Source organism: Ambystoma mexicanum, chromosome 6q (genome assembly GCF_040938575.1).
Source record: "Ambystoma mexicanum isolate Mex_15411 chromosome 6q, UKY_AmexF1_1, whole genome shotgun sequence".
NCBI classification, from domain to species: Eukaryota; Metazoa; Chordata; class Amphibia; order Caudata; family Ambystomatidae; genus Ambystoma; species Ambystoma mexicanum.
The window spans coordinates 116565017-116589839 of NC_090937.1; the positions used below are offsets into that span (position 1 = coordinate 116565017).

The window sequence follows — 24823 nt, forward strand, 5'->3', positions numbered from 1 at the left end:
GATGCTTTGTAATTAACTGAAGAATGCGGCACGCCGAGTGTAAGGCATGCTTGCTCGTGGCTATATTATTAAGATTTCAGGAAAGGTCAAGGAAACTCGGGATTTAGCAGCAAACTCAGGTCTCATACCCCACCCAGACAGAGATTTTCCTGGAGGACTTTTTCATGCAAGGGTTCCAGCATTAAATCCTTGCCATCTCAGTATCGCTGCTCTCTTGTAACTGGGATTGGGTCACCTTGCAGCAGCAAAGTTACTGGGGGGGGGGGGGGGGGGTTCCTTACATGGCTGTGGTCTCCAAATAGCAGAAACAGGCGAGATGAATGGAGGACATCAGAAAGCTACAGCACAGAGGTGGGAAAGGCAAACAAACTTGTGTTGCAGAGTGTCCTCCATCTATCAAACGAGATTATTGGGCAGACAAATTAAAAGAACATAAGCCCCCTTGGAGACTTCTCCCCTGGCATGCATCAGAAAGTGGACTAGCCCCAGGACGTCTGTGTTAAGACGCGAAGGAACCCTGGAAGAGGAAACTCAGAAAGCACAAGGAAGTTGTGGGGAGGGATGGAAGGAAGACGAGGAACTGAAAGAGAGGTTGGCGAGGGCAAATGTTCCATGAAGATGTACCTTGCAGAGGAAGGAGAGCAAGCGAACAGAGCACCCCACGGGGAGTAAGAAGCTGCATGATGTACCACCACCGTAAGCTAACATGGCCGTGACCCGCGGCGGCCATCTCTTCGAGGTTATTCCACATAGTCAATTATATTTTTTGCAAACAAGATTTTCTAGCACTGATCCCAAAAACGTTCCTCTCGCCTTGTCTCATAATGAGACCTCTGGTTCTAGTTAATACTCTTATGACAAATGTTCGCCTACTGGCAACTTAAATGTTACATTTTTCGCCTATTTTTTTGTTTGTTTACATTATTCTGCATTTCCCTTGTATAAATCATGCACATTTTTCGGCAGGTCTATGAACTGTCATCAGTCACTACATCTGAAGCTGTGACCTCCGGAACTCAAAGCGGGCCTCTTCCTGGTCCTTCAGGGGTGACGTGTGCTGTGGTAAAACAAGTCATATTTTCTGATGGATAACAAATGGCCAATTGCACCCTCACATCACTCTGGCTTCCCCCTTCAATTTGTGACAGCATTTGGCGGCTTTGAGTTCACTAGAAACAATAATCCCACATTCAGACAAGAAAAAAATCGCCTGCATTTTAACCCTCTAAACTGTTTAGCTCACGATCAAAAACGAGCACTGCTCAATGGCCAGGAAATATTGGTATGAGGTGATCATAACGAATTGAAAATAAAGAACAGTAATTTGATCTAAACATATAAAACGAAAATAAATGTCTAATTTATTTTTATTATATGTGGGGGGTTGAAGTAAGGGGTTAAGAAGGGTGGGTAGGGGTTTGGATTATTAACAAAGCGAAGTGGGAGGCTTGAGGGGTTGCGCCCCTCCCGAGGGGGTGACGCCCCAAATTAAAATTTGTTTCGTTTTAAATGTTTACACTAAAGTGGTGTTCGTTATTTATTTGTTAGAATCACAAGTAACCGAATATATTACTGTTTTTATTCCCGTTTCAAATTCCTGATTTTTCAAGGCAAGGTATACAAACAGGGAAACCCTTCGTGGCTTCAAAGTAAATATGCTTTCGTTTTATTTTAAATCTGCAATTATTACATTATTAATTTAACCAAATTATAAGGCCATTCATTACAATTGAAGCAGCGATTCAAATACGCTATGCTAACTATCGACCACAAGGTGGCGCTAGTGTATCACGGTCCCCTGGAGAAGTAACCGCTAACTCTAACTCAAACAATTCATAAGAGTCCGCTTCAACACTGCAATAGGATGGGCCTCTAATACCCGAGGCGGGCCATCTAATCTAAGAACGTTCACAGTTCTTCTTCCAGGTGGATGAATCAGTGGACCAACGGCTCAGAATGCAGTTTAAAAGTAGGTAATTAGAGCGTTCACTTTCCACTTTCTAACTGCTGAAATCAAGATCTCTGAACACTGTCCATTGTGATACTTTGCCACCACCTAGTGTTCAATAATGAACTTGCTGCTTCGAATGTTTGAAGCAATTGAAAAGACGTCAGCAATGTATATAAACAGGCCAATTAATGTAGCTTAAAAGGTGGGTAAATGTCTTACTTAAACCCATACGAGTTTTTGTTCAGGATTGTATGACGGTTGCTGAGAATAATATAATTAAAAGCCCGAAAGTGCGTGTGGTTCCTTGCGCACGTGCGGTCCTGGGCTGAAGGCTTGCAAACAGACTGAAACACATTCCAAGAGCCGTCGCAAGGTCTACCAAGTGAATTAGCGATGACCATTAGGGAGTGGTGACAGTGGGTGATACAGTTTGTTACCCAACGAGAAAGCCTCCCTTCCTGTCTTAAAGCTGTGTTGTGTGCCTTCAAGTTAATTGTCTGCTATCACACGTAGCTGAGTTTCAATTTAAGGTGCACTTCCAGGCCACCTGCTTAGGCCACACACTATGGCCCTGAGTCATGGAATTATTTGCGTGTAAAACAGGGATTTGCGTGCCATTCTGCCCGCAAATCCCCGTTTGACGAATGGGAATTTGGAGGCAGAATGGCACGCAAATTCCTGTTTTACAGGCAAATAATTCCATGAATCAGGGCCCAAGTCTGCCCTTCGTCTCTAGGGTATCCGCTCTATGGTAGATCTTTCAGTGAACTGCAATTAAGCATGCATTTACAATCATCCTTTCTTACATGTCGTCTGTGGTATGTCCACATGCTCTCCCAATTTCCCCCTCACAATTTTGCTCAACCTGTGTACATGTTTTTATTTTAGTTGCAAATACAATTCATTACATTTCTTTAAAATATTTGCTGAACTGTAATCCAAACAGACATAAATAATGACTTACCGCAAAACACAACATTATCAATATCTCACAAATCATGTTGCCTATATTTTAATTTCATATATTGTACAAAAGCCAGAGCTAAAAACTGTAACACAGATGTCTTTATTACTTACCTGTAACTGCATTTCTCCGGCATTGGTATCTTTCATAGATTGACATGCTTGAATATTCCATGTCAGACTGGGAATCCTCTGTAATTTTAAATGAATTACATAAAGTTTCCCATAGGAAATGGCTACACAGATAGCCTCATAGGCCTGTGAAGCCCTTCATTTATGTAGTCCCACCACCTCACTTTGTTCCTTTTAGACCATAACCAATGAGGTGGCAGGGCTTATGCTGCGCCCCATGTAGGCATCTTCAGATTTTGAGCCGTAGCTGAGAGACGACTGACTGGCTACAGAGCACCCCCGCAACCCTCCCCAGGGGAGGAGGGTGGGCGCACGTGATTCTATGAAAGATACCAGTGATGGAGAAATACAGTTACAGGTAAGTAATAAAGACTTCTCCAGCATTGCTACTTTCATAGATTCATATGCTTGAATAGAATACCAAGCAGCAAAGCATGCTATACCTGTGGCACACAGAGGATCTACCTCTACATAACAGCATTTGTACTGTAAGCATGATAAGAGAAACTTAGAAGGGAACGGGGAAATACATAGGCTGCTCCTACCTTACGCAAACAAGTGCTGAAAGACAGCCTGCTGATTCCTTTCTGGTATCATCTGCTTGGCAAACGTATGGAGCATGCTCCAAGTCGATGCTCTATGTGTCTTTTAAAGATCCTCCCGCCTGGAATACCACAAACGCTGCTCTTCCTCTGGTGGAATGTGCTATTGGTGGATTAGGGAGTGGTGACAGTGGTGATAGTTTGTTACACAATGAGAAAGGCCTTGCTTAGATATACATTGTCCCTTGTTGAGGCCTGAAAAAGCAGCAAAAAGCCTTGTTGAAGATCGAAAGTCCTTTGTCCAGTGTAAGTAGAATCAAAGCTCTTGTAATGTCCAAGGAATGGAGTGACAGTTCAGCTGCAGTTGAATGGTTGCTAAAGGAAGAAGGTAGCACTATCTGCTTGGACAATGTCATCTCCGATAGCACTTTAGGAATAAACTTGAGATGTGGTCTAAGAACAACCCAATCTTTCTGAAAGACAGAAAGGCTGATCGATAGATAATGCCGGCAGTTCCAAAATTTGCCTGACTGAGGCAATAGCCACCAGGAAGGCCACTTTCCATGAGAGAAAGCGCAGGTCACACTTATGAATGGGTTTGTAGGGCTCTGTTGAAACTGTATTGAGACTCTAGGATGGTGCAGGTCTTTGCTCCATGGGAAAGGTACGCAATAGTTCCGCCAGGAAAACTATGCTGCATTGGAAACCAAAGATTGCTGATGAGGTCCTGTGGTGTACACCAAAATGGCTGAGAGGTATACTTTGATAGAAGATTGGGCTAGGCCGCTCTTTGCCAAGTGGAGGAGATAGCGCAAGATATGTTCCACCGACACAGAGTGGGTTTGTGGGTGATCTTGTGCACCACGCCCTAAATCACGTCCACTTCTTGGCGTAAGTGCAACGCGTGGACTGAGCTCTAGCCACCTTGATAATGTCCCAGTTTAGCGTGAGGTCATCACATTTTCGCTGCTCAGGTACCAGACCTTGAGAGACAGACTGCCTGCCTGGATCTTGGTGAAGTAGTTTGCCTACGTGTTGAGACAATTAGCGCAGATGGGGCCTGAGACGTATAGGGGTGTCTTGGGACATTTGCAGAAGTGTTTTGTACCACACTTGTTGAGCCCATGCCAGAGCTACCAGGATCACCCCTCATGGTTGCTCCTTCATCCTCCTCATCACGCACAGTATCAGCATAGTCAGGGAGAAACTGTACAGGAACTCTCCCGTCCAATCCAACGAGAAAACATCCCCTAGAGAGTGATTCTCTGGGTATCTGGAGACAAACTGGCAGCACTTCCTATTGATGAGCATGGCGAATAGGTCTATTCTGGGTTTCGGCCACCTGTCGAATAGCCGGCTGAGTTCTTGGTTGTCCAGCTCCCACTCGTGGGACTGCGAATACTCCCTGCTGAGCTTGTCTGCTGAGATATTGTCCTTTCTCAGAAGGTGCTCTGCCCTCAGCTGGATCTTGTGCTTGAGGGCCCATTTCCTGAGCATTTGCACCTTTGACGACAAGATGGTCGACCTTGTGCCCCCTGCTTGTTTGTATAGTGCATGGAGGTCGTATTGCCTGTTTGCACTGTCAAAACTTGGCCGGAAAGGGCTGGCTAGAAGGATTTTAGTGCCCAGTGTATCGTTTGCAGCTCCAGCGTGTTTATGTGAAGGGTGGAGACCTTTGCTGACCACACTCCCCTCGCTTGAAGATCTCCCAAGTGAGCACCCCATCCTGATAGGGAGGCTTCTGTCCAGAGCAGCAGAGTTGACATGGGCATTTGAAACGGCATGCCCTGAATTAGGTTGTCCTCTTTGGCCCACCAGCGTAATGCCTTGTGGAAGGTTGGTGTGAGATGCACTGTGTCTTCCCATGAGCCGCTGATCTGGGCCCGCTGACAGTATAGTTCTTCTTGAATGGGCCTCATTTGTAGCCTGCAAATCGTGATGAGAAAGTTACAGGAGGACATCATGCCCAGGAGGGGCTTGTATTGCCGTACATTGGATGTTGCATTCTCTAGAGACCAGGCAACCAGTCCTAGTATCACTGCTATTCTGTCTGGTGATGGTTGCACCCTTGGGATACACGTATCTAGATCTGCCCCCAGGAAGATCGCGGTCTGAACTGGCTTAGGAGATGGGTTTTCCCTGTTGATGGTGAAGCCCAGGCATTGGAGCATGGTTGTTGTTCGCTCCACTGCCCTTAACGCTTCTCCTGGAGAATCCCCCTTTATGAGATGAAGAGGAATGGCCAAATTCGCCCCCTCCTCCCCCTCCTGTAAGGTACACGACACAGAAGAAGGCCAGGAGATATCGTAAATGCTGATACTATTTCTGACCAATTCCTAGTGCTCCAATAATCGATAAGTATGCCGAGAGGTACCCACTCGGCCAGCCCTACAGAGCCGGTGCAGTACAAGCCTTACCCAGCGTGGACGAAGAGCCACAGGGCAAGAACCAATGGTAAGACCCTCACACAGCAACACTGTTAGAGACAGCAATTTTGGGGATGGACCAGGCCAGCCACCTGACATTCCAGAGCCAGTGGAATAACTAATATAAGGGACTGTGTAGGTTATTAGGCTCCTGACGACCAATCCAGTAGTGCGATAGGTTTTCAGGAGAGGGGCCCAGGTTGTGACATCACTCTGGCGTAATTGTAGATCAAAACTGACCTGCAAGCCAGGGAACGTTGAGACGTCTTTGGATTTCTTCTATCCTTGTACTGATCCCTGTTGGTGTTGGCTGTAATAAACCACAGTTTGAACTTGCTGTCTAGCTGGGTCTATGTTCCTTTTGGGGGAAGGTGTTGGGCCTTGGAGGGGTCCACAAACTCCTAGTAGCCCTCGACCCTACATGGGAGTTTGTCCCCAACAGAGCCAGTCATCCAAGTATGGGTAGAGCTCTACTCATGATCTTCTGAGATGGGCAGCTACCGGCGCCAGACACTTAGTAAATACTCTCTGTGCTGATTTGAGACTGAAGGGAAGTACCCTGAAATGGAAATGGTCTTTCCCTATTGAGAATCAGAGGTACTTGTCTGTGTTCTGGGTGGATCAGTATATGATAATAAGCGTCATCCAGGTCTATGGTGGCTAGAAATGTGCCCTTGTTTATTCAAGGGAGGACAATCTGAAGTGATGTCATCTTGAATGTGATGTGACGTATAAACTTGTTGAGTGCCCTAAGATCCAGAATTGAACGCCATTCTCAATTTTTCTTCCTGATCAGGAATAAATATGAATAGAACCTTCTTTGCTGCCAGGGCGGAACCTGCTCTATGGCCACCGTTAGTAGAAGCTTGACTATCTTTGCTGTTAGTTGTTGTCGTAGATGGACCCTTCATGGTTGTGGAGGGAGAGATGGGGTAGATGGAGGAAGTGCATGGCATGCACTCTTTGCACCACCTGCAACACCCACTTGTCAGCTATGATGAGGTTCCAGGACTGTAGGGGTTGGCTTATCCGCCCTCCCACTGGGGGGCGATGTGGGAGGTGCAACGTGCTGAAATCAATTTGTCTTGGTTTGGGCCGACCCCTTCTACCTCTATGTGACTGATACCTGGAAGAGGTCTGCTGGTATCTGTCGGGGGTCTGGTACGAGCCGGACGATGAACCTTGTGTCTGGAAGGATCTGCCTTAAGAGCTGCTTTGAAAATGGCAGCGATCTTTGTCCTCATCCCTGAGGGAACTAATGGCTTTTGCTGTGTCAGTGTCCGTTTTAGTGCCCTTTAGATCGACTTTCTTTCCGAAGAGCTCCTGGCCATCAAATGGCATGTCCAGTACCTGTGCCTAAACCATCAGCCTAAAATTCATGGCCTTCATCCACGCCTGGTGTCGCAGAACCGTGCCATGAGACATCTGCCAGAATCTGCACTGGGCCACATCTACTGTAGCATCAATCATGTGGTCGGAACCACTTTCACCGTCAGTCACTATGGACTTTGCGTCTTCCCGATACTCGCTGGCAAGTGTTTGACTAGTTTGGGCATTTTGAGCCATAGCTCTATCGAATCGGCCGTTACAGTCATTGCAATGTCGGCCCTGACTGCCAGTGACGCTGCTGCAGATATCTGCCTTCCCGTGGACTCAAGCTTCCACCCTTCCTTGTCTGGTGGGGCTGCAAGGGGTGATGCTGGGTTTTGCAGCTTCTTCATAGCCGCCACTGTGATGACAGAGTCCAGTTTTGAATGACCTTGGATACACACAGATGCAGAATCTGGAGCTTTATATTTCTTTTACAGCCTTGCAACCAGTGCAGCTGTGGAAAGCAGTGTTGCTAAGATCTTTTCACCAGCTTGTCAAATTGTGTCCAGAATGGGTATGGTGGTTACTGTGTGTCGTCACTTGTCCCTATGTTTGTTCAAAGAGAACCGATTTCTTCTCTTCAGTGGCTACTTGTATTTGAAAAATCTCAGCTGACTTTGCTATGATAGAATGGAATGACACAAGATCATCTTGTGGCGATGACCCACCCGGAGAGTCATGTCTCCTCGGCTTTTCAATAATATGGGTGTTGCATTCATCAGGTGCATCTCTGAGGAGTTCACCCTCCTGTGTGTCAGGGTCAGAGAAATCCCTGCCGCTCAGCGATTTCAACAGTAGATGGGACCCGATTCCTAGGTTGCGCGGACATCGGTAGAGATTGAGAATGTCTCGGCTTTAGTGCAGTTGATGGTGAACTGCGCCTAGATGACCCACTGTGGTGTGTGTTGTCTGTGCTGGCTATCCACTGAAATTGATCAATGTTGTGGGCGTATCGAAGGTAATCTGCTAGGGGAGGGATGACCTGAGGTAGGTGACATGCTCCTGCAAGACATTGGTGCCTTTTGTCTCGGTAATGGGGTTGTCACTCTAGCCCTCTGTCTCCTTTGAAATTCGTCAATGATCCCCTGCATCAACGGCATCAATGCTGGGTCGAATGAGTCTGCCATATCCTCCATGACCAGTGAGGGTTGTGCTCTTTAGGCAGTGTTGACTGTGGTTCCTCCTGTACCTCTGGGTAGTCCTCCAGTAGGGTGAGGTCCGGAAATTCACCCATCTCAGTGATTGGAGACATCTGTGCAGCTGGTCCGATGCTCCCTATAACAGGAGTCCCTGATTCCCGCTCATTTGGCTCCTTTTCCATAAGTATGTGCTGAACAGGTGGTTTGTTGACGATCTCTGCAGAAATTGACCCCGCTGGGGCTGTGGATGGTGACATTTACATTGACGGGATATCTTTATGCTTCTTTGTGCTCTCCGTCGACGGTGCTCCCATGCGCCAATGACAATTTAGTCGACGAGTAGTGTTTTGATGGCAAATACTTTGTTGACGAGGACACTGTCAACGAGTCCTTTAATGACGAGGACTTTGTTGACGATGAGGCCGATTTCTTTGTCGACAAGTGTTTCCTTGTGGACGTACTGGGCGTCGAGGGCCATATGCTCTGTGGGGTGTTCGGCTGCTCATAGACAGCGTCAAACCTGTCCCCTTTGAAGGTGCCTCCGTAGACAACTGTTCCATCGACAAAGGCGTAGAAATAGGATCTTTGCCTTTTTTGAGCTGGTCACCCTTCTGATGGTCCTTGGAGACTTTCTCAGAAATGGAGGCACCCTTTTCACTCATCTTCGATTTGTAGGCTGGTGAATCCGCTCTGTCTACTGAAGAAGCTCTCCTTCCCGAAGCTTGCATCTCAGTAAGCCTTTAAGAGGTAGAAGGCATAGCTTAGAGGATTCTTCATCATAAGACACCTGCCTGCTTTCAAGATGTAGTAGGAGCCTTCTATGCCTGTCCTCCAGTGTTTTCTTTTCAAACGTCTGCTAAATCTTACAAGCCTGAATGTCGTCCGGATACAGGCAGTAAATCCAGTACTCGTGGGTGTCCCTTCTGAAAATAACCCCCTTTCCACACTTAATGCAGTCCCTGTAAAGGGAAGGCATTCCTGGATCTGCGATGGGGTGCCTTGAGGGCCAGCAAAACTCAATGTTTTCAGATTGAATATAAAGGTTTCCTAAGCCCAGGAAAACTAAGTGTGTAATTGCACCTCAGTAAAAAGCTTACCACAGGAGTTCAAAAGAACAAACTATTCATAAGAAATGTGAAGTTTGCTCAGAGAGCTTGAGAGGATTCCCCTGTCAGAAGACTACTGTAAAAAATCTGAAGATGGCTGCTGGGTGTGGAAATTAAGCCCTGCCACCTCATTGGTTAGGGTCTAAAAGGACCAAAGTGAGGTGGAGGGACTTTTAGGGGAGGGTAGGTCAATAGGACCCTCCCTCCCACTGCATGTCCCACCCTGGTGAAGACTCGTGACTCGTCGGCAGCCCACCGGCCCCCGGGCCCAGGCGGCAGGGCAGCTGCAGACCAACACGTGAGGCTGCACCACCACATTATGTGGCAGAGCACAGACGCCATCTTGTATTAAGCCAACCCATCTTGCTAGAGACATTCAGATCCATCCCAGACAGAGCCAACATGCTCACTGAAAGCTGCAGATTGACCCCCACTCGACCGCGCTCACAGAGGCCCGCACTTCCCCCACCTCCCACTGCATGGCAGATCCACTGAGGACTCGTTCTCACGAGCCACCAGACACGAACAAACAACAAATTAAAACACTGTAGCTGTTAACCTTCCGCAGTACATATTTGCCCCAGCCATGAACGGGATGGAACAAGTTACTTACCTGTAACTGTTGTTCTCCAGCATGGGTCTGGCATGGATTCACATGCTCATGAATATTCCCCGTTGTCAGGCTGGGAATCCTCGGTAAAGAAAACATCAGTATCAGTTTCGTTTCTGATCTGTCTTTCTTAGTAGTAACCAATCACTGATCTCTGGGTCATACTGCCCCCAGCCAATGACTGCCCTCACCCTAAGCCCCGCCCCTGGCAGCCATCCTCAGATTTGGTAGCATGCCAAGTGGCAGTATGACCAAGTGAAGAGCCGCAGAGGGGTAGGTGGGAGGATTCGCATGTGAATCCATGCCAGACCCATGCTGGAGAACAACAGTTACAGGTAAGTAACTTGTTCCTTCTCCAGCATGGGGTCTGGCATGGATTCACATGCTCATGAATAAAAGAATACATAGCAGTATACACATGTACAACCACGGGAGGTGGCAACAGGCTCAACATTAAGCAATACAACAACTCAACATTAAGCATCTCTTACCTCCTCACCAGGCTCACCTTAAGCGAACAGGTTGCGCAGCACTGCTTGGCCGACCCTGGACTCCTCCCTGGAGTCCCGCTCGACGCAGTAGAATCTTGTGAAGGTGTGCGTCGACCTCCACGTAGCAGCCCTGCAGATGTCCAGCAGGGGCACACCAGACAGGAACGCCGTGGTAGCAGCGATCGCTCTGGTCGAATGGGCTCTCGGACGGCCGGGCAGCGGTCGGTTTGCCAACCGGTGACAATGCATGATGCAGCCGGAGAGCCATCTGGAAATGGAAGTCTTCGAGAGAGCCTTCCCTTGATTCACAGACCCAAGTTCACAAACAGTTGTGACGTCTTCCGAAAACTCTTCGTGCGGTCCACGTAGAACTTCAGCGCTCTAGCTACATCCAGCGAGTGCAAAGTCCTCTCGGCCGGCGCCGAAGGCGACGGAAAGAAAACTGGTAACACCAAGGGCTCGTTGCGGTGGAAGTCCGACGGCACCTTGGGCATGAAGGAGGGGTGCATCCTCAGCACCACCCTCGTGTCATGAAAAGTCAAGTATGGAGGCTTGCAAGATAGGGCCTGAATCTCTCCCACTCGTCGTGCAGAGGTGATGGCCACGAGGAACGCTGTCTTCCATGACAGGAACGTCAGGGGCGCCGAATGCATAGGCTCGAATGCGGCCCCCATGAGCCTGGTCAGCACCACATTAAGCTCCCACGCCGGGGCAGGAGCCTTCACCGGTGGGAATGATTGGAATAGTCCCTTCATAAATTCCTTCTCCAGGCGATGAGACCACAAGGACGCCCGTCCCGTCGTCCTGGTATATCGGAAGATGGCAGCCAGATGTATTTTTATGGAGGCGTGAGCCAGTCCACCCTTGGCCAGCGACAGCAGGTACGGCAGCACTTGAGGGGCCGTAATTCGCAGAGGGTTAATGTTCTGTGCACGGCACCAGACAGAGAACCTCTTCCATTTATGATCGTAACACTTGAGAGTTGAGGACGCCCTGGCCTTTGTAAGAACCTCTCTGCAATCAGCCGGGATATCGTACCCTCCAAACTCTAGTGCTGCAGGAGCCAGGCCTGCAAGTTCAGCGACTGTGGTTCGTGGTGGAGAATGGCGCCTCCTTCTCTGGAGAGAAGATCCGCGTCCGCCGGCAGCCTGACTGGCGGGGACGTTGACAAGTCCAAAAGGTCCGGGAACCAGCTCTGCCTCGGCCACGCCGGTGCGACGAGGATCATCCTGCACCTGGACTTCTTGAGCTGGTTGATGAGGCGGAGCAGCAACGGCAATGGAGGGAACGCATATAGAAACAGGCCGTCCCAAGGGAACGAGAAAGCATCGCCCATGCTCCTCGGCTGTGGGAACCTGCTGGCGAACCTCTGGCATGCCCCATCGTTGGAAGAGTCGATCCACTTGATCCTGGTGCATCCTGGTGCAGTTCCCACTCGTGGCACGAGCGCAGCTCCCTGCTGAGTGAGTTGGCGATGGTGTTTTTTATTCCTGCCAGGTGGAAGAGAACCAGAAACATCCCCTGGGCGACGGCCCAGTGCCACAGATCCTGGGCCTCCTTGGATAGGGCTGGGGATCTGGTGCGCCCCTGCTTCCGTATGTAGAACAGCGTGGTGGTGGTGTCGGTGAAGATCCTCACCACTTTGTCCTTGAGGGACGGGAGGAACGACTTGAGCGCCCAGAACACTGCTCGGAGCTCCAAGATGTTGATGTGAAGAGACCTCTCCTCCGGGAGCCAAAGGCCTCTTGCGTGGAGATCTCTGGTGTGGGCCCCCAACCCTCCAGAGAGGCCTCCGTAGTCACCGTCTCCTGAAACGCCGGGGTTTGAAAGTCCGTGCCTGTAGTGAGGTGAGCCCGGGTGCCCCACCATAGAATCGCCCGACGGAACTCCTCGTCGAGAGGGATCCTGTCCTCGAAGCAGCCCCTCGCCTGAAACCAGCGGGTGTCGAGGAACATCCGAAGTCTGCAAAGGGGCACAAGGTAGATGCATGAGGACATCATCCCGAGAAGGGACTTGATGGACCTCACCCTGGCCACGTCCGTGGCTAACATGCGCCGCACCTTGCCCAGGATGGTCTTGGTCCTCTCCTCTGAAGGTGAGGCCAATTGCTCCACTGTATCGAGCTTCGCTCCCAAAAACAGTGCTACTTGCGATGGAACCAGGTGGGATTTGGGGTAGTTGATGGCGAACCCCAGCTCCGTGAGTAACCGGACGGTTCTCGCCGTATGATCGACGGCGAGTTCCCTTGACCTTGCCCGGATTAGCCAGTCGTCCAGGTAGGGGTAGACGTGGATCCCCTGTAGGCGCAGCCACACCGCCACTGGTGCCAGGCACCTGGTGAAAACCCTGGGTGCCGACTTTAATCCGAACGGTAGGGCTCTGAATTGGTAGTGGCGTCCCTGAACCACGAACCTGAGGAACTTCCTGTGCGTTTTTAGAATGGGGATGTGGAAGTAAGCATCCTCCAGGTCCAACGACTATAGGAAGTCGCCTTCCTCCAGTTGTCCCAGCACATGCTGGAGGGTGGCCATCCTGAATTTCTGCGCCTTGATGTATTTGTTTAACCGACGCAGGTCCAGGATGGGGTGCCAAACGCCTGTCTTCTTTCTGACGAGGAAGTACCTTGAGTACACTCTGGAGCCCCGGAGCCTCCTAGGGACGAGCTCGATGGCACCTTTCTTGAGCATCACCTTTACTTCCAACAGCAGTTGAGGGACGGGATTCTCCTTCCTGGCCACGGGAGGAATAGGAGGGCACTTCTTTAGGAATTCCAACGAGTGCCCGTTGGCCAGGGTGTTCAACACCCAACGAACGGTGGAGATGGACTCCCACACTCTGACGAACTTCGTCAGCCGGCCTCCGACCGGGGTGCTTCGATGGGGGCCCGACAACCCAGCCGGGTCAGTCTTGCTTAGAAGCGGCCTTGCCGCCTTGGCCTCCTTGGCGACGACGGCAGGAAACCCCCTTGCTTGCCGCGACCTCTGTAGGCCTCCTGGAAAGAGGAGCGGGCCACCTGGCGGTAAGTGGAGGAGCCACCGCTGGATCCTTTGGAGGCACCCTGTCTGCCTCCGGGGCACCGAAAGGGCCGTCGCTGCTGGAGCACCCCAAGGGCCAGGGCCGTCTCCGAGTCGGTCTTGATGGCCTGTAGAGAATCATCCACCGCCTTACCAAAGAGGTTGTTGCCGTTGAACAGCATGTCCAACACTCTGGTATGGATGTCCTGGCGAAAGTCTGTCGCCTTGAGCCATCCTCGTCGTCGGAGGCAAACTCTGTTGCCCAGTTGGCGAAATCCGTTATCGGCAATGTCCGTTGCCACCGTTATGGCATGATCCGACGCCACCTCGCCCTCCTGCAGAATTTCTAGGGCCTCTGCCCTTTTGTCATCAGGCAGGAAATCTAGCAGGGGAGCTATCTTGAACCAGAGCTCCCCGTCATAGCGGGCCACGATCGCTAAGGCATTGGCTGCCTTAATCGTCGTTGCCGCCGACGAGATGACTCGTCGTCCCATAGAGTCCAACTTCCTGCCCTCGCTGTCCGGCGGGGAAGTGGAAGTTGAAGCCGCCGCGCCCGCTGCCTTCTTCTTAGCCGCTGCCAAGACGACCGAGTCCGGCGTGGGCTGGGCCCTGAGGCACAAGGGGGCGGCATCGGGGACTCGGTACTTCTTCTCGTACCCGTCCCTCTTGGCGGGTGTCGTGGCAGGGTTCTTGAGGACAGCAAGCCCCTCGTCCCAGATGTCGTCGAATAAAGGCACAGCGAGGACCGTCTTCCTCTTAGCCTCTCGTCGTTGGTACAGAAACCCCTCCTTTTTCTGTTCTTCAGGGCAGAGCTGGAAGAGCTCGGATGCCCTGGTTATCATGGCATGGAAAGAGCCAACCTCGTCGGCTGGGGACGCCCGCGGGGGGGGGGGGTGATGACGGGATGTCCGCCGCCGTCATCGTCCGTCCCCATTGCCGTATCCTCTCTAGGGTCCGGCGAGGGGGATGAGGAGTCCACCGGTCTTGCAGGTACGAAGGGCGGAGCGGGGTGGACTCTCCTCCGCTTGTTCGGAGGGCTTCCCGACGGGCCTGGCTCCTCCGTCGGGGTGTGTGGTAATCTCGTCCTTATCTCGGTACATAAGGATTGGATTGCCAACAAAATGGCCGCCGAGCTATCCTTTGGCTGGGGCAATGGCTGCGACGGGCGGGATGGCCGTTCCACTGGGCCCTGTTCGTCGTCGTCGACGCTATCTTCGATCACGTCAGCAGGGACCGTCCCCTGGGATCGAACCTTCTCGAACCTCTCGTTGAGGCCTATGGACCTTTCGTTGAGGCCCTTCTCGGTCTCCACCAGTTCCTCCTCAGAGGCTGATTCCGAGTCTGTAATGGCCACCGGGCCCCCCCCCCCTCTTTTTCAGCCGGGGGCTTCACGGGGGTCTTAGCGATGGGCTGGAAAGAGGATTCCCTCAGCGGCGGCAGGGATACTCTGGGCCCAGAGGCCATTTCCATTGGCGCAGTCTCAGCCGGCTCCGCCAGGGTCGCAGCGACCACTTTGGTAGAGGCCTTAGCCGGGTGGATCAAAGCCCTCAGCACCTTAGGTGCGTCCTGGGCCTTCGCCTTGGGGGGAGGGTCAGCGCCTCGCTCCCCCTTCGAGATCGACCGGGTCCACTCCAGCGGCCTACCCGGGTTCTCGGACTTCCTCTTCCCCGAACCAGAGCGCTGGCTCGTGGTCGAATGTGCCGGGGAAGTAGCGCCCTGCTTGGCAACCGAAGAGCCCGACCTTTCGAAACGAAACTGATACTGATTTTTTCTTTGCCGAGGATTCCCAGCCTGACGACAGGGAATATTCATGAGCATGTGAATCCATGCCAGACCCCATGCTGGATATATTAGGAAGTAACTGAGACCAGCCCAAAACCTGCAGGCCCTGACCCCGTACCAAGCCCCCAACGTAAGACCGCGTGGCGCCTCACACCCATACCTACCCCGAAAACTCTTGCAAAGTGTAGAAACCATTTATGTAATGTATGTCCTGTTGACTAACGTTTGCTGCTAATGTGAAGATGAATGGGTAAAGAGTAAATATGTAACCGATATTGTTGATAATGTAGAGATATACAAAGACTGGCTAGCTGATAACAAGATGTAATAACATGTGTTGCCCTCTTTATACACACACCTGCCTAACACTACCTCATGTTCGTATGTCAACTATAGATGTGAATTGTTGTACTAAAGGGTTTGGTCCCCAGTTAGTATTCCTTCTAATGCAAATGCATACGAGTCCTTTTAGAGAGCCCGCGTGTTATTCGCCCTCACCCACGGGACAGTATACCGCCTTGTGCAAGAGGCCATTTCCCCCTCCTCCTGCCCAGGCCCTCTAGAGATAGCTGGTGTTCAAACGGCACAGCCTCGCCTCCCCTCCCGACCCTGCTGGACCCATTTCAAGCATCCGCCTCCCCCATGCCAGAGGCCACCACAGCCTGACTCCATGACATACGAGCTACCTGGTCCTAAATCCCACCATCTCTCAGGCACCAGTCACATGCCCCCCACGGGCCAGTGGTATCTCTGTCGACCCCAAGTTAATGACCCTAAAAAGGGGGGCGCCCACACGTGTACCAACTGATCGTAATACCATCCCTCACCTAAACTGCCAAGACAGGGTGGTCAAGCGACCCCTCCCATGCCCCCGACTATGCACATGAAACCAGATTGTTTGAACTTAAGGTATCCTCCAAACTGATGTATTGAGACACTTCAGATCGCATATCAATGTTCCTGTCCACATATTGATCTAAGGTCAGCACTTACAAGAGTTGCAAACCAACGGAAAGCATAAAGTGTGACGAATGGGTGGGAATGTGTGGCCAAAAGGGCAAATGTTAGTTTAGTTATCAATCATCGTTACAAGGCATGTCCGGCCCGGCACTCCACCCCGATGAGCCCAGCTGACCTTCCGCCCCACGTGGCGCAGCACCAACTTCCGCCAATCCTGGAGAAGCAACTGTATACAATGTATACCACCTAGCCATCACCACCCAATCCCTAAGACTATGTGCCCCCTATAGCTTGTGTCATGCGTGAAGTAGTTCTGTAATAAGTAGGACTGTCTTTGCAATTGTCAGACGGAGCACTCTCGGAGTTTGCAGAGTCCTTTGCATGCCCTATAATGATCTATATAAAGCTCTTTTGATCTCACCCGCACTTGGTCCTGGCCTCATTCCCATTCTGGGTTGTGTCCTTTATTGCCTCTTACTAAGGGGGTACGTTTCTGGGGACGCTTACATTCAGACTACACAAGTGAATGATTTCCCAGGCCTATGAGGCTATCTGTGTAACCTTTTCTTATGGAAAATGTTATGCAAATAATTAATTTTAAATTACAGAGGATTCCCAGTCTGAGGATGGGGAATATTCAAGCATGTGGATCTATGAACATTCCAATGCTGGAGAAATTGACACATTATGTTTTTGTAAAATTAAGGTTTGTTTAAAAAGAATTAATAATGTGCCCATAACCACACATAGTGGTCTTACAGCACCAAAGCTTGTCCCAAAAAAGTCGTGTTATTGTGCCCCTGTCTTGGGTGAACCAGACAGTGGTCTAAGGAAGAAAGGAGGAAGAGAGGTGAGAGAAAGAGATGGGGAGCAGGATGCCAAAGAACAGGTAAATGGAAAGAGACAGTGTGCTTGTGTGGGGGAGGGGAATATGGCTGCTCAGAAAGGAGCAAAAAAACAATCGGGGCACCTGATTGGGAGTAAGAAGAGGCCTTAAGTGTTAACTAAGGTGCTGTTATATCACACAAAAACACTGTATCTTATCCTCTTTCCTATTAGATAGGCGGTGCACCACCCCTGACCTAGGGACTCTTCTACCTAGGGACTCTGGGGTAGCATACACATTAATTGAAAATAGAAAGAACATCAAAAGGAATTGCCTTCCCTTATACAGTGCTCAGAAAGGCGACCATAAAATCTGCTTGTGATGCCAAGCATTTTCTTTGAAGGCAGATTCTACAATTACGATAAATAAGCCAGCGTCATCAATGGCTCCTAACAAACGTTTGCGCTTTTTAAAATGTTTACCCCCCAAAAATTTGTGAGCACGACACTGGTCTTGCTTCTTACGCGCTTTCTCTCTGTAGTTGCACCACAGGATAAAAGACATGCAATCAAATGCCATGCTCCAGAGCTGCCACCCACCCAGTACGTTTTCATGCCTCATGAGCACGGTCTGGTAGATTTCCGTCTCTCTGAACCAGCTGGCCTCCTCGGTGGTGAAGAAGACCTTCACTGCGACCTTCTCTCCGCGCCACCGTCCCATCCAAACCTCTCCATATCGCCCCTTCCCAATTTGCTTTACCATCTGAATCTGCTTTGCTATGGTCCTTTGCACCTGCAAGTAAACAAGAAGATAAAGATATAAATGCGTGATTAGGCTACCTACTTCGCAGCGTGGTACTGATCACTTTACGCATACCCTCAGGTATCACAGTTATTATTATAAAGCATACTCTCACATCCATGTGCATTCTGCATTTGTGAACTCCATAAACTTTACAACGTTTTCATTGCATACATTTCTGGTTACAAAGATGTCAAAATCTCCCTTATTTGAGCTTTGGTGGTTTCCTTCGGGAGGTTGTGGGACTGCAGAATTGAGAGTTTGAATCCCCTTTCCATGCATTTTACCAGTGGGTGTGTTGTTTGCTCTGCGTGCATCCATTCCATCTTCCCTTTTACAGTAAAAATGGCTCCCCGCAGGGAGCTGCATAGGGCACTGGGTCAACGTCGATGTTCGGTGAACGGGGATTGGTCCATTCTGAGGCAGACTAAAATCTGTTTCATGCCATTTGAAACACACAGTATCCCCGAATTGCAACCCAAGGAACACAACACATTATATCCCCTAAACTGGACAACTGGTCAGCCATTTTTTAATCTCTGTAGCGGAGCCCTGAAGTATGGGTGGACACTGGTCACCAACGATTGAATGGCACGGAGTACAAAAATTGCAAGTGGCTCCTATTTAGTAGCAGGCTCTATGGTCAACATGCAAAAGTGAGACAGCATGAAACGAGACTGCTGAAGGTCGACCACTCCAAAGTTCAACCTGGAAAACTTCGGATCCATAATTTTGCACGAAAAGAAAAGGTTAAGTAAAATAAAATCATAGAAACAGTTTGGTAATGTGCATACATTACAAAAAAGTTAAGATAGAGAGAAAATAATTTAAGGAGAGAGAAATGAGGGAACCGAGTACCACAAGAGAAAACAAGAACATAAACACTACCAAAATGAAGAGTCGACTTTTGAAGGGATCTACATTTGGAAGCTTCCTTTAAGACAAACTACAAGAAACATAGGGAGTTGATGTGGGAAGGTCGACTTCTGCAGAGCCATTTCTGGTGGTCTCGCTTTTGCATGTTGATCTTCGGGCATGGAAACTCTGATTCATGGATGTGTTTTATAATGGCGCAGTCCCATAGGAAAACGTTCTGTGAATCAGGGCCATTGTGTGCCGATGTCCATTTATGTTCATGTTTGGCTACAACCAAAAAAGTGGTGGGTGGAGGTTTTGAATAAATCTGAACCACTGGCAGCATAACCCAGAACAGACAACAGACTCTAAGTCATGCTGAGTGGCTACTTAGAAATACTGAACATCTGTTCTTGGATTTGCAACTGGGGACTGCCATTTGTCGAACCCACGTGACAACCTTGCATATCTGAACAAAGGTGATATGAAGACGGATGCTCACAGACGCTACCATGGCTTTGGTGAACTGTGAATGTAACACTGCGGAGAAGTCTTTGGTAGCAATGAGTAGCTCACAACCCAATGGATATAAACAAAGACCTTGCAAGTCTTCATAAAAGATACATTTCCAGATGTTGGCACACATTTACTAGAAGTATCCCTTAGATCCAGTGCAATGAAAATGGCATCTACTAGGATGGAGCACTTCAGGAATCTGCAATCCTAAAAAGGTTATTTTGCTGCTTCACTGGAGTACGATGTTGTTACATCACCAGGCTTTTATGCACTGAGTTTTTTGCAGATATTTTTTTGGCGAAAAACTTTGGGGGGTGGGTAATGGGATATAAGGGTTAGGGGTTTGTGGGGAATAGGGACTAGATAATGGGGAACTTGGGTTTGGGGGGGGGGAACCCCCCAAATATATATTTTTGAACGGCACAAAAATCAGCGAAAAAAAAACCTGCCGATGAAATAACCCTCCACAGGAGTTGCAAACAACAAGTAAGACAAGTTGACGTCCATATCCGAAATCAGTGTAATGGATGCATGCACCCGGCGTACAATCTTGTCGTTGGAAAGCTGGGCACCAATATGAAGCAATCAGAGGCTGGACGTCCTTAACTGTACAGGCTGACGTGATGGACAACAGCTAAGATGTCTTTAGAGGCCAAGCAATTTTTTGGGTTAAAATAGAATTGGATATCAAGGAGAATGCTGCTTTTGATCTTTATTATGAGAAGGGTACTGTGCATGACTGATGCTCCTATGAACTCCAGCAGCAGACAGAAAACTCTTGCAGGAGTTGACCTTTGTTCCTTCAGTAGCCGAGCACTGAGTAAACGGCAAAATGTTGCCACCCCGGCAAGTGCAGGGATTGGTGGTGTTGGAGAGTCCAGCTGCGAACCCTGAGCCCATTACAGACGCATTGTGAGATAGTGATGATTTTGTTTACGGCCCACAGCACATCTTCATCCAATACTTGGCGTGGACTGATTCAGGAGTCTAATATCACTAATATTTCTCCACAATATGTCACTAATGTAACAAACATTTGTGAAAGCTTCTGTGTTCATGGGTTAGCTACCATCTGTTCTCTGGCCGCAAGATCTACAGTCATTATAACGAGGTCCTGTACCGCCCACGATAAGGAACCATCACCTCACTAGGGCCCTTAGCCTGGGTAGAAGGTCCGTGTCAGCAGTGTCCGCTCAGCTGCTGCAGGTTATACCACCTCAATGTAAGCTGTACGGCTTGTGGCCAAAGGGCAAATTATATCTGGCTCCTGAACACAGACTCTCACACAGGAAAGCAAGAAACATGGTTCTTGGAACAGATGCTAACCCAAAAACACTGGCCACCCAATGTCCAGAAACACCCATGGCCAATATTTTCCCTAAACACGTTTCCCAATTATGGACTTCCTCCTTCACAGACGACACGTACCACAAGAGGGAACATATCAGACCTGTAGATGACCATTTGTGCGGCACAAATTAGGTAGATTGGTTTAGCCTGCTTCTGTACATTTTGAAGGATTTTTTGTTGTACGCTATACATCAGTCTGGCATAACATTAGTCGTATAGTTAAGGTTAATACAATTAAGCGCGTGGGTTTGAATCCTTAATAGAGCGCTTTGACCACTGAAGTTATGTCTCTTGGCGGGCCGCGTCACACGTTCCACAAGGTCCACCCATAAGGGCCTTGAAAAAATGAAACGCATAGTTAAGGTAACATTGCGCTTTCCATTGGGAATGTGAAATGTTGTGCTATAAAACATTTACAATCTGTGACTATCTGTGACTACAGTTCACTAAACTTTCCAAACTTTCGTCGCAGCAGATTGTGTAGCCTCGGAGGGAAGGGCAGGCGGGGCTGGTGCACATTTTTGTAGGATATTGCAATTTTCGATAAGTATCAAACACAACCTGCAAGTTGTATCACTGCATAGAGGGGCTTTTCAGGGCGGATTTCCTGAGATTGACTCACCTATATTCACAAAATGCCACACTGAAAATTCTTGTCATGAACCGGTACTTCATGCAAAAATGAACTGGGCCAGCTGTGTGTTGGAAACAATACACTAGCAGTCGTGGGATTTCTATATACCTGTTTAAATGCCCAGGCTTCCTACCTGACTCTGTAGCAAAGCACCATCACAGGCTGCCACACAGTTATCCATAAGCCTGGTCGGTGGAAGCAAAGAGTGGTGTAGTCACTCACTCTAAGACGAGCCTTGAGTAAAACAGAAGACCCTCCCCTCGCATATAACGCTCAGTGGGGCTCCATTATTGCCTCGTAGCATCCTGCTTTCTTTGTGTGTACGATGACTTATGGTAATAACCTGAAAATTGCCTTTTACTAAGTATTAGAGCCCAGGCGCATGAGATTGCGCTTCCTGATATGTAAAACTCAAAGCTTTTCTGTGAGGTTGTTTAGGAAGGTGGGGGTTTGTGCACGGGCTCATGCGGCAGCAGCGCAATAACAGACCCAGTGTGAGGTTGTTTAGGAAGGTGTGGGTTTGCACAGGGACTCACGCGGCAGCAGCGCAATAAATTGGGCCCGGAGACCAGGCTAGTCAGCAGTGAACTGTTTTGATACACGCACAATACGCGCGCAGCACTTCCGGGTCCATGACCCATAATTCTCATTGGGCTGTCCGGATGATGGCAGCATCTTGTGATGCAACATTTTTCTCTATGTAAAGCACTTAGTTTTCCCCCCAAGCGCTTTACCTCAGATTGCTCACATTTCATCCACCTACTCTGCATATATCTCCAGCAGCCTTGCTCCCTTCTCTTCCGCCACGAGTTGCCTCCTCGACAATCTCTCTCTCTCTCTCTCTCTCTCTCTCTGCTCATCTGCTGCTTGCCCTCTCTCCTCTTCCCGGCTGTGATGGTGTTGGCAGCTTTTGGTGCCAGGGGGGGCGTATAATAGGGCACCAGCGGGAGGGGCCACTGGCTGCATCGTCCTCCATTCACCCACCAGCCCATCTCCTTGCAAGTCCCTCTGCAATTTGTGGTGCAGCCGCCTACGGACAGTGTTGCCGAATAAGTACCCCAGGGTAGAGTGACCAGATGTCACGGTTTTGGCGGGACTGTCCCAGTATTTGGTGCTCTGTCCCCCTTCCTCAAGAGTATGTTCCTATTGGTAACTGCAGTGGTCCCGGTTTTTGGTAGTAGGTCTTCATAGCTGGCAGGTGTTATGTCCGGCCCTAGGCGTGTGCGCACGAGGGCTGGAGGAGTAAGCTAGGCCGCACCGCCTGTGGCGCAGCGCCAGCGGGAGCTCAAATAACTCGCACGCACACACGGGTGGATGGTCTGCCCCGGAACTGCCTCCCGAGCGCGGGGGCGGGGCTTTTATTCAGCACGCCCTGCGTCACCGCCTAGCGGGACGCAGGGCAGAACACAACATTCCTCCTTTATTATAAAACAAACAAACATAACACTAACTTGCATCAACTGTGAGTGCAAACATCTGCTCACGCTCTTAACCAATAATTGTCCGGCCATAGGGTCCGTGGTCCAGGCACCTCACACTACCACAGTCATTTAGCTTGGCCGGCGGTCTCGTGGCCGCTCTCAGACCGTACCGCCCTTCTCGGGGCCTGCACCCCCCCGGCTCCTGATCTGGCTCACCTTCACTGGTCATGTCCTCGAGGCCGGGGGCCTCCAGCGGTTCCCAGATTACATCCGCCGCTCCTGTCTCATTCGGGATGGACCTAGGCTCGTCTTCGCTGGGCTGAGCGTCCTCCTCTTCCAGATGGCACTCACTGTCAGTCCACAGGTTGCGAGGCACCGCCTTGAACCATGATGAGTTCCTCGTCACTTGACGGTGTCCTCGGGTCACAGTCACCATGGTTCCGTGCCGATCGCTGACGGTCCATGGCAGTTCCTCGTATCTGGTGTCGAGTTTTGATTTGGTGGGGTTTCGTAGCATGACGACTTGGTCCCCCACTTGGTGATCTGATTGCCTCGCTCTCCTCTTGCCGCTCATGTGGGCATTGGCACTCCTCCTCCTCCTTTCCGTGCGTTCTTCATTGACCTCATCCGGGGTCCTGCTTGGATGGTGCGGAATTGAGGATCGGATGACGGTGCCGAACATGAGATCTGCCGGCGGTATGCCGGTTGTGCTGTGGGGGGTAACCCGATAGTTCCAGAGGAATCGGTAGAGGTCGATCTTCCATGGGCTGGCGTTCGCCTTGGATACCCGTAGCACCTTGTTAATGGTTCTCATGAAACGTTCGGCGTCCCCGTTGGCCTGGGGCCACCTCGGCATGATGTGGTGATGCTTTATATTGAGGTCCTGCAGATAGTTCTTGAATTCCTCCCCGGTGAACGGTGGCCCATTGTCACTTTTGATGGAGGTTGGTAGTCCGTGAGTCGCAAACATTTTTTCTATGGCTGGAATGACCACTTCCGCTGCTGTGGATTCGACTATTTCAACCTCCGGATATCGGGAGTGGTCATCAACTGCTACCAAGAGGTGGAGGCCTTCCCGTAGCTTGTAGAAGTCAATGCTGATGGCCTCCCACCGAGAGCGGCCGCGTGCCGCCGATAGAATTGGTTCTGGCGGGGCTCCTGTTATCTGACAGGCTAGGCACGTGCTGATGAGTGTCTCGACCCGTTCCTCGATCTGGGGAAACCATACCCTGTGCCGTATGCGGGCCTTCGTCCTTGCCAGCCCTTGGTGTCCTTCATGCGCTAGGGCCACTATCCTGTCTTGCATTCTGAGAGGGATTGTGATGCGGTTACCTCTTAGTATCACTCCGCCTTCTGTGATTGACAAGTCTTGCCGGACGGTAAACATGCCGGACAGAAATCCTTTTGCTTCCGCTGTTCTGTTGTGTGTGTGTTTCATGAAGGTTTTCCAGTCCCCTGATATTATGGCATCTTTCACTAGATTGCAGCAGGGATCCTTGTTGGTTTCTGCCTCGATGTCTTCGATGCTCACCGCTTTTGGTCTCATTGCACGAACCACTTGGCATATATGTTCCTCTGTCTCTTCGGCCACTTGGATCTCGTGTTGGGTTGCCGCTCGCGGGTGCCTCGAAAGGAAGTCCGCAGGGTTTCCACTGCCTGGTTGGTAGATGAGATCAAAGTCGTATTGCTGGAGATGTAGTAGCCATTTGTTGATCCGTGCCAGAGGTTATGACGACGTTCCCATGAAGATTGGTAGTAGGGGTTTGTGGTCGGTGACGGCTGTGAACCGCCGCCCATACAGGTACAGATGAAAGTGCCTGCACCCCCACAGCACTGCGATGGCCTCTTTCTCAATGTGGGAGTACCTCTGTTCGGTTTCCGTGAGGGCTCTCGAGGCGTATGCTATCGGTCTTTTCTCCCCTTCTCTCGTCAC

General features: G+C 50.0%; 1 protein-coding gene across 3 annotated transcripts in view; it reads right to left on the minus strand.

Annotated features, from left to right (window-relative positions):
- BMPR1B (bone morphogenetic protein receptor type 1B) overlaps window positions 1-24823 on the minus strand; it is a 492338-nt gene that overhangs the window by 25174 nt on the left and 442341 nt on the right. For all 3 annotated transcript variants that reach the window (XM_069630552.1, XM_069630550.1, XM_069630551.1), the window contains one exon: window positions 17913-18105. In XM_069630552.1, the coding sequence (XP_069486653.1) occupies window positions 17913-18105 (193 nt within the window). The remainder of the gene's footprint in view (window positions 1-17912; window positions 18106-24823) is intronic.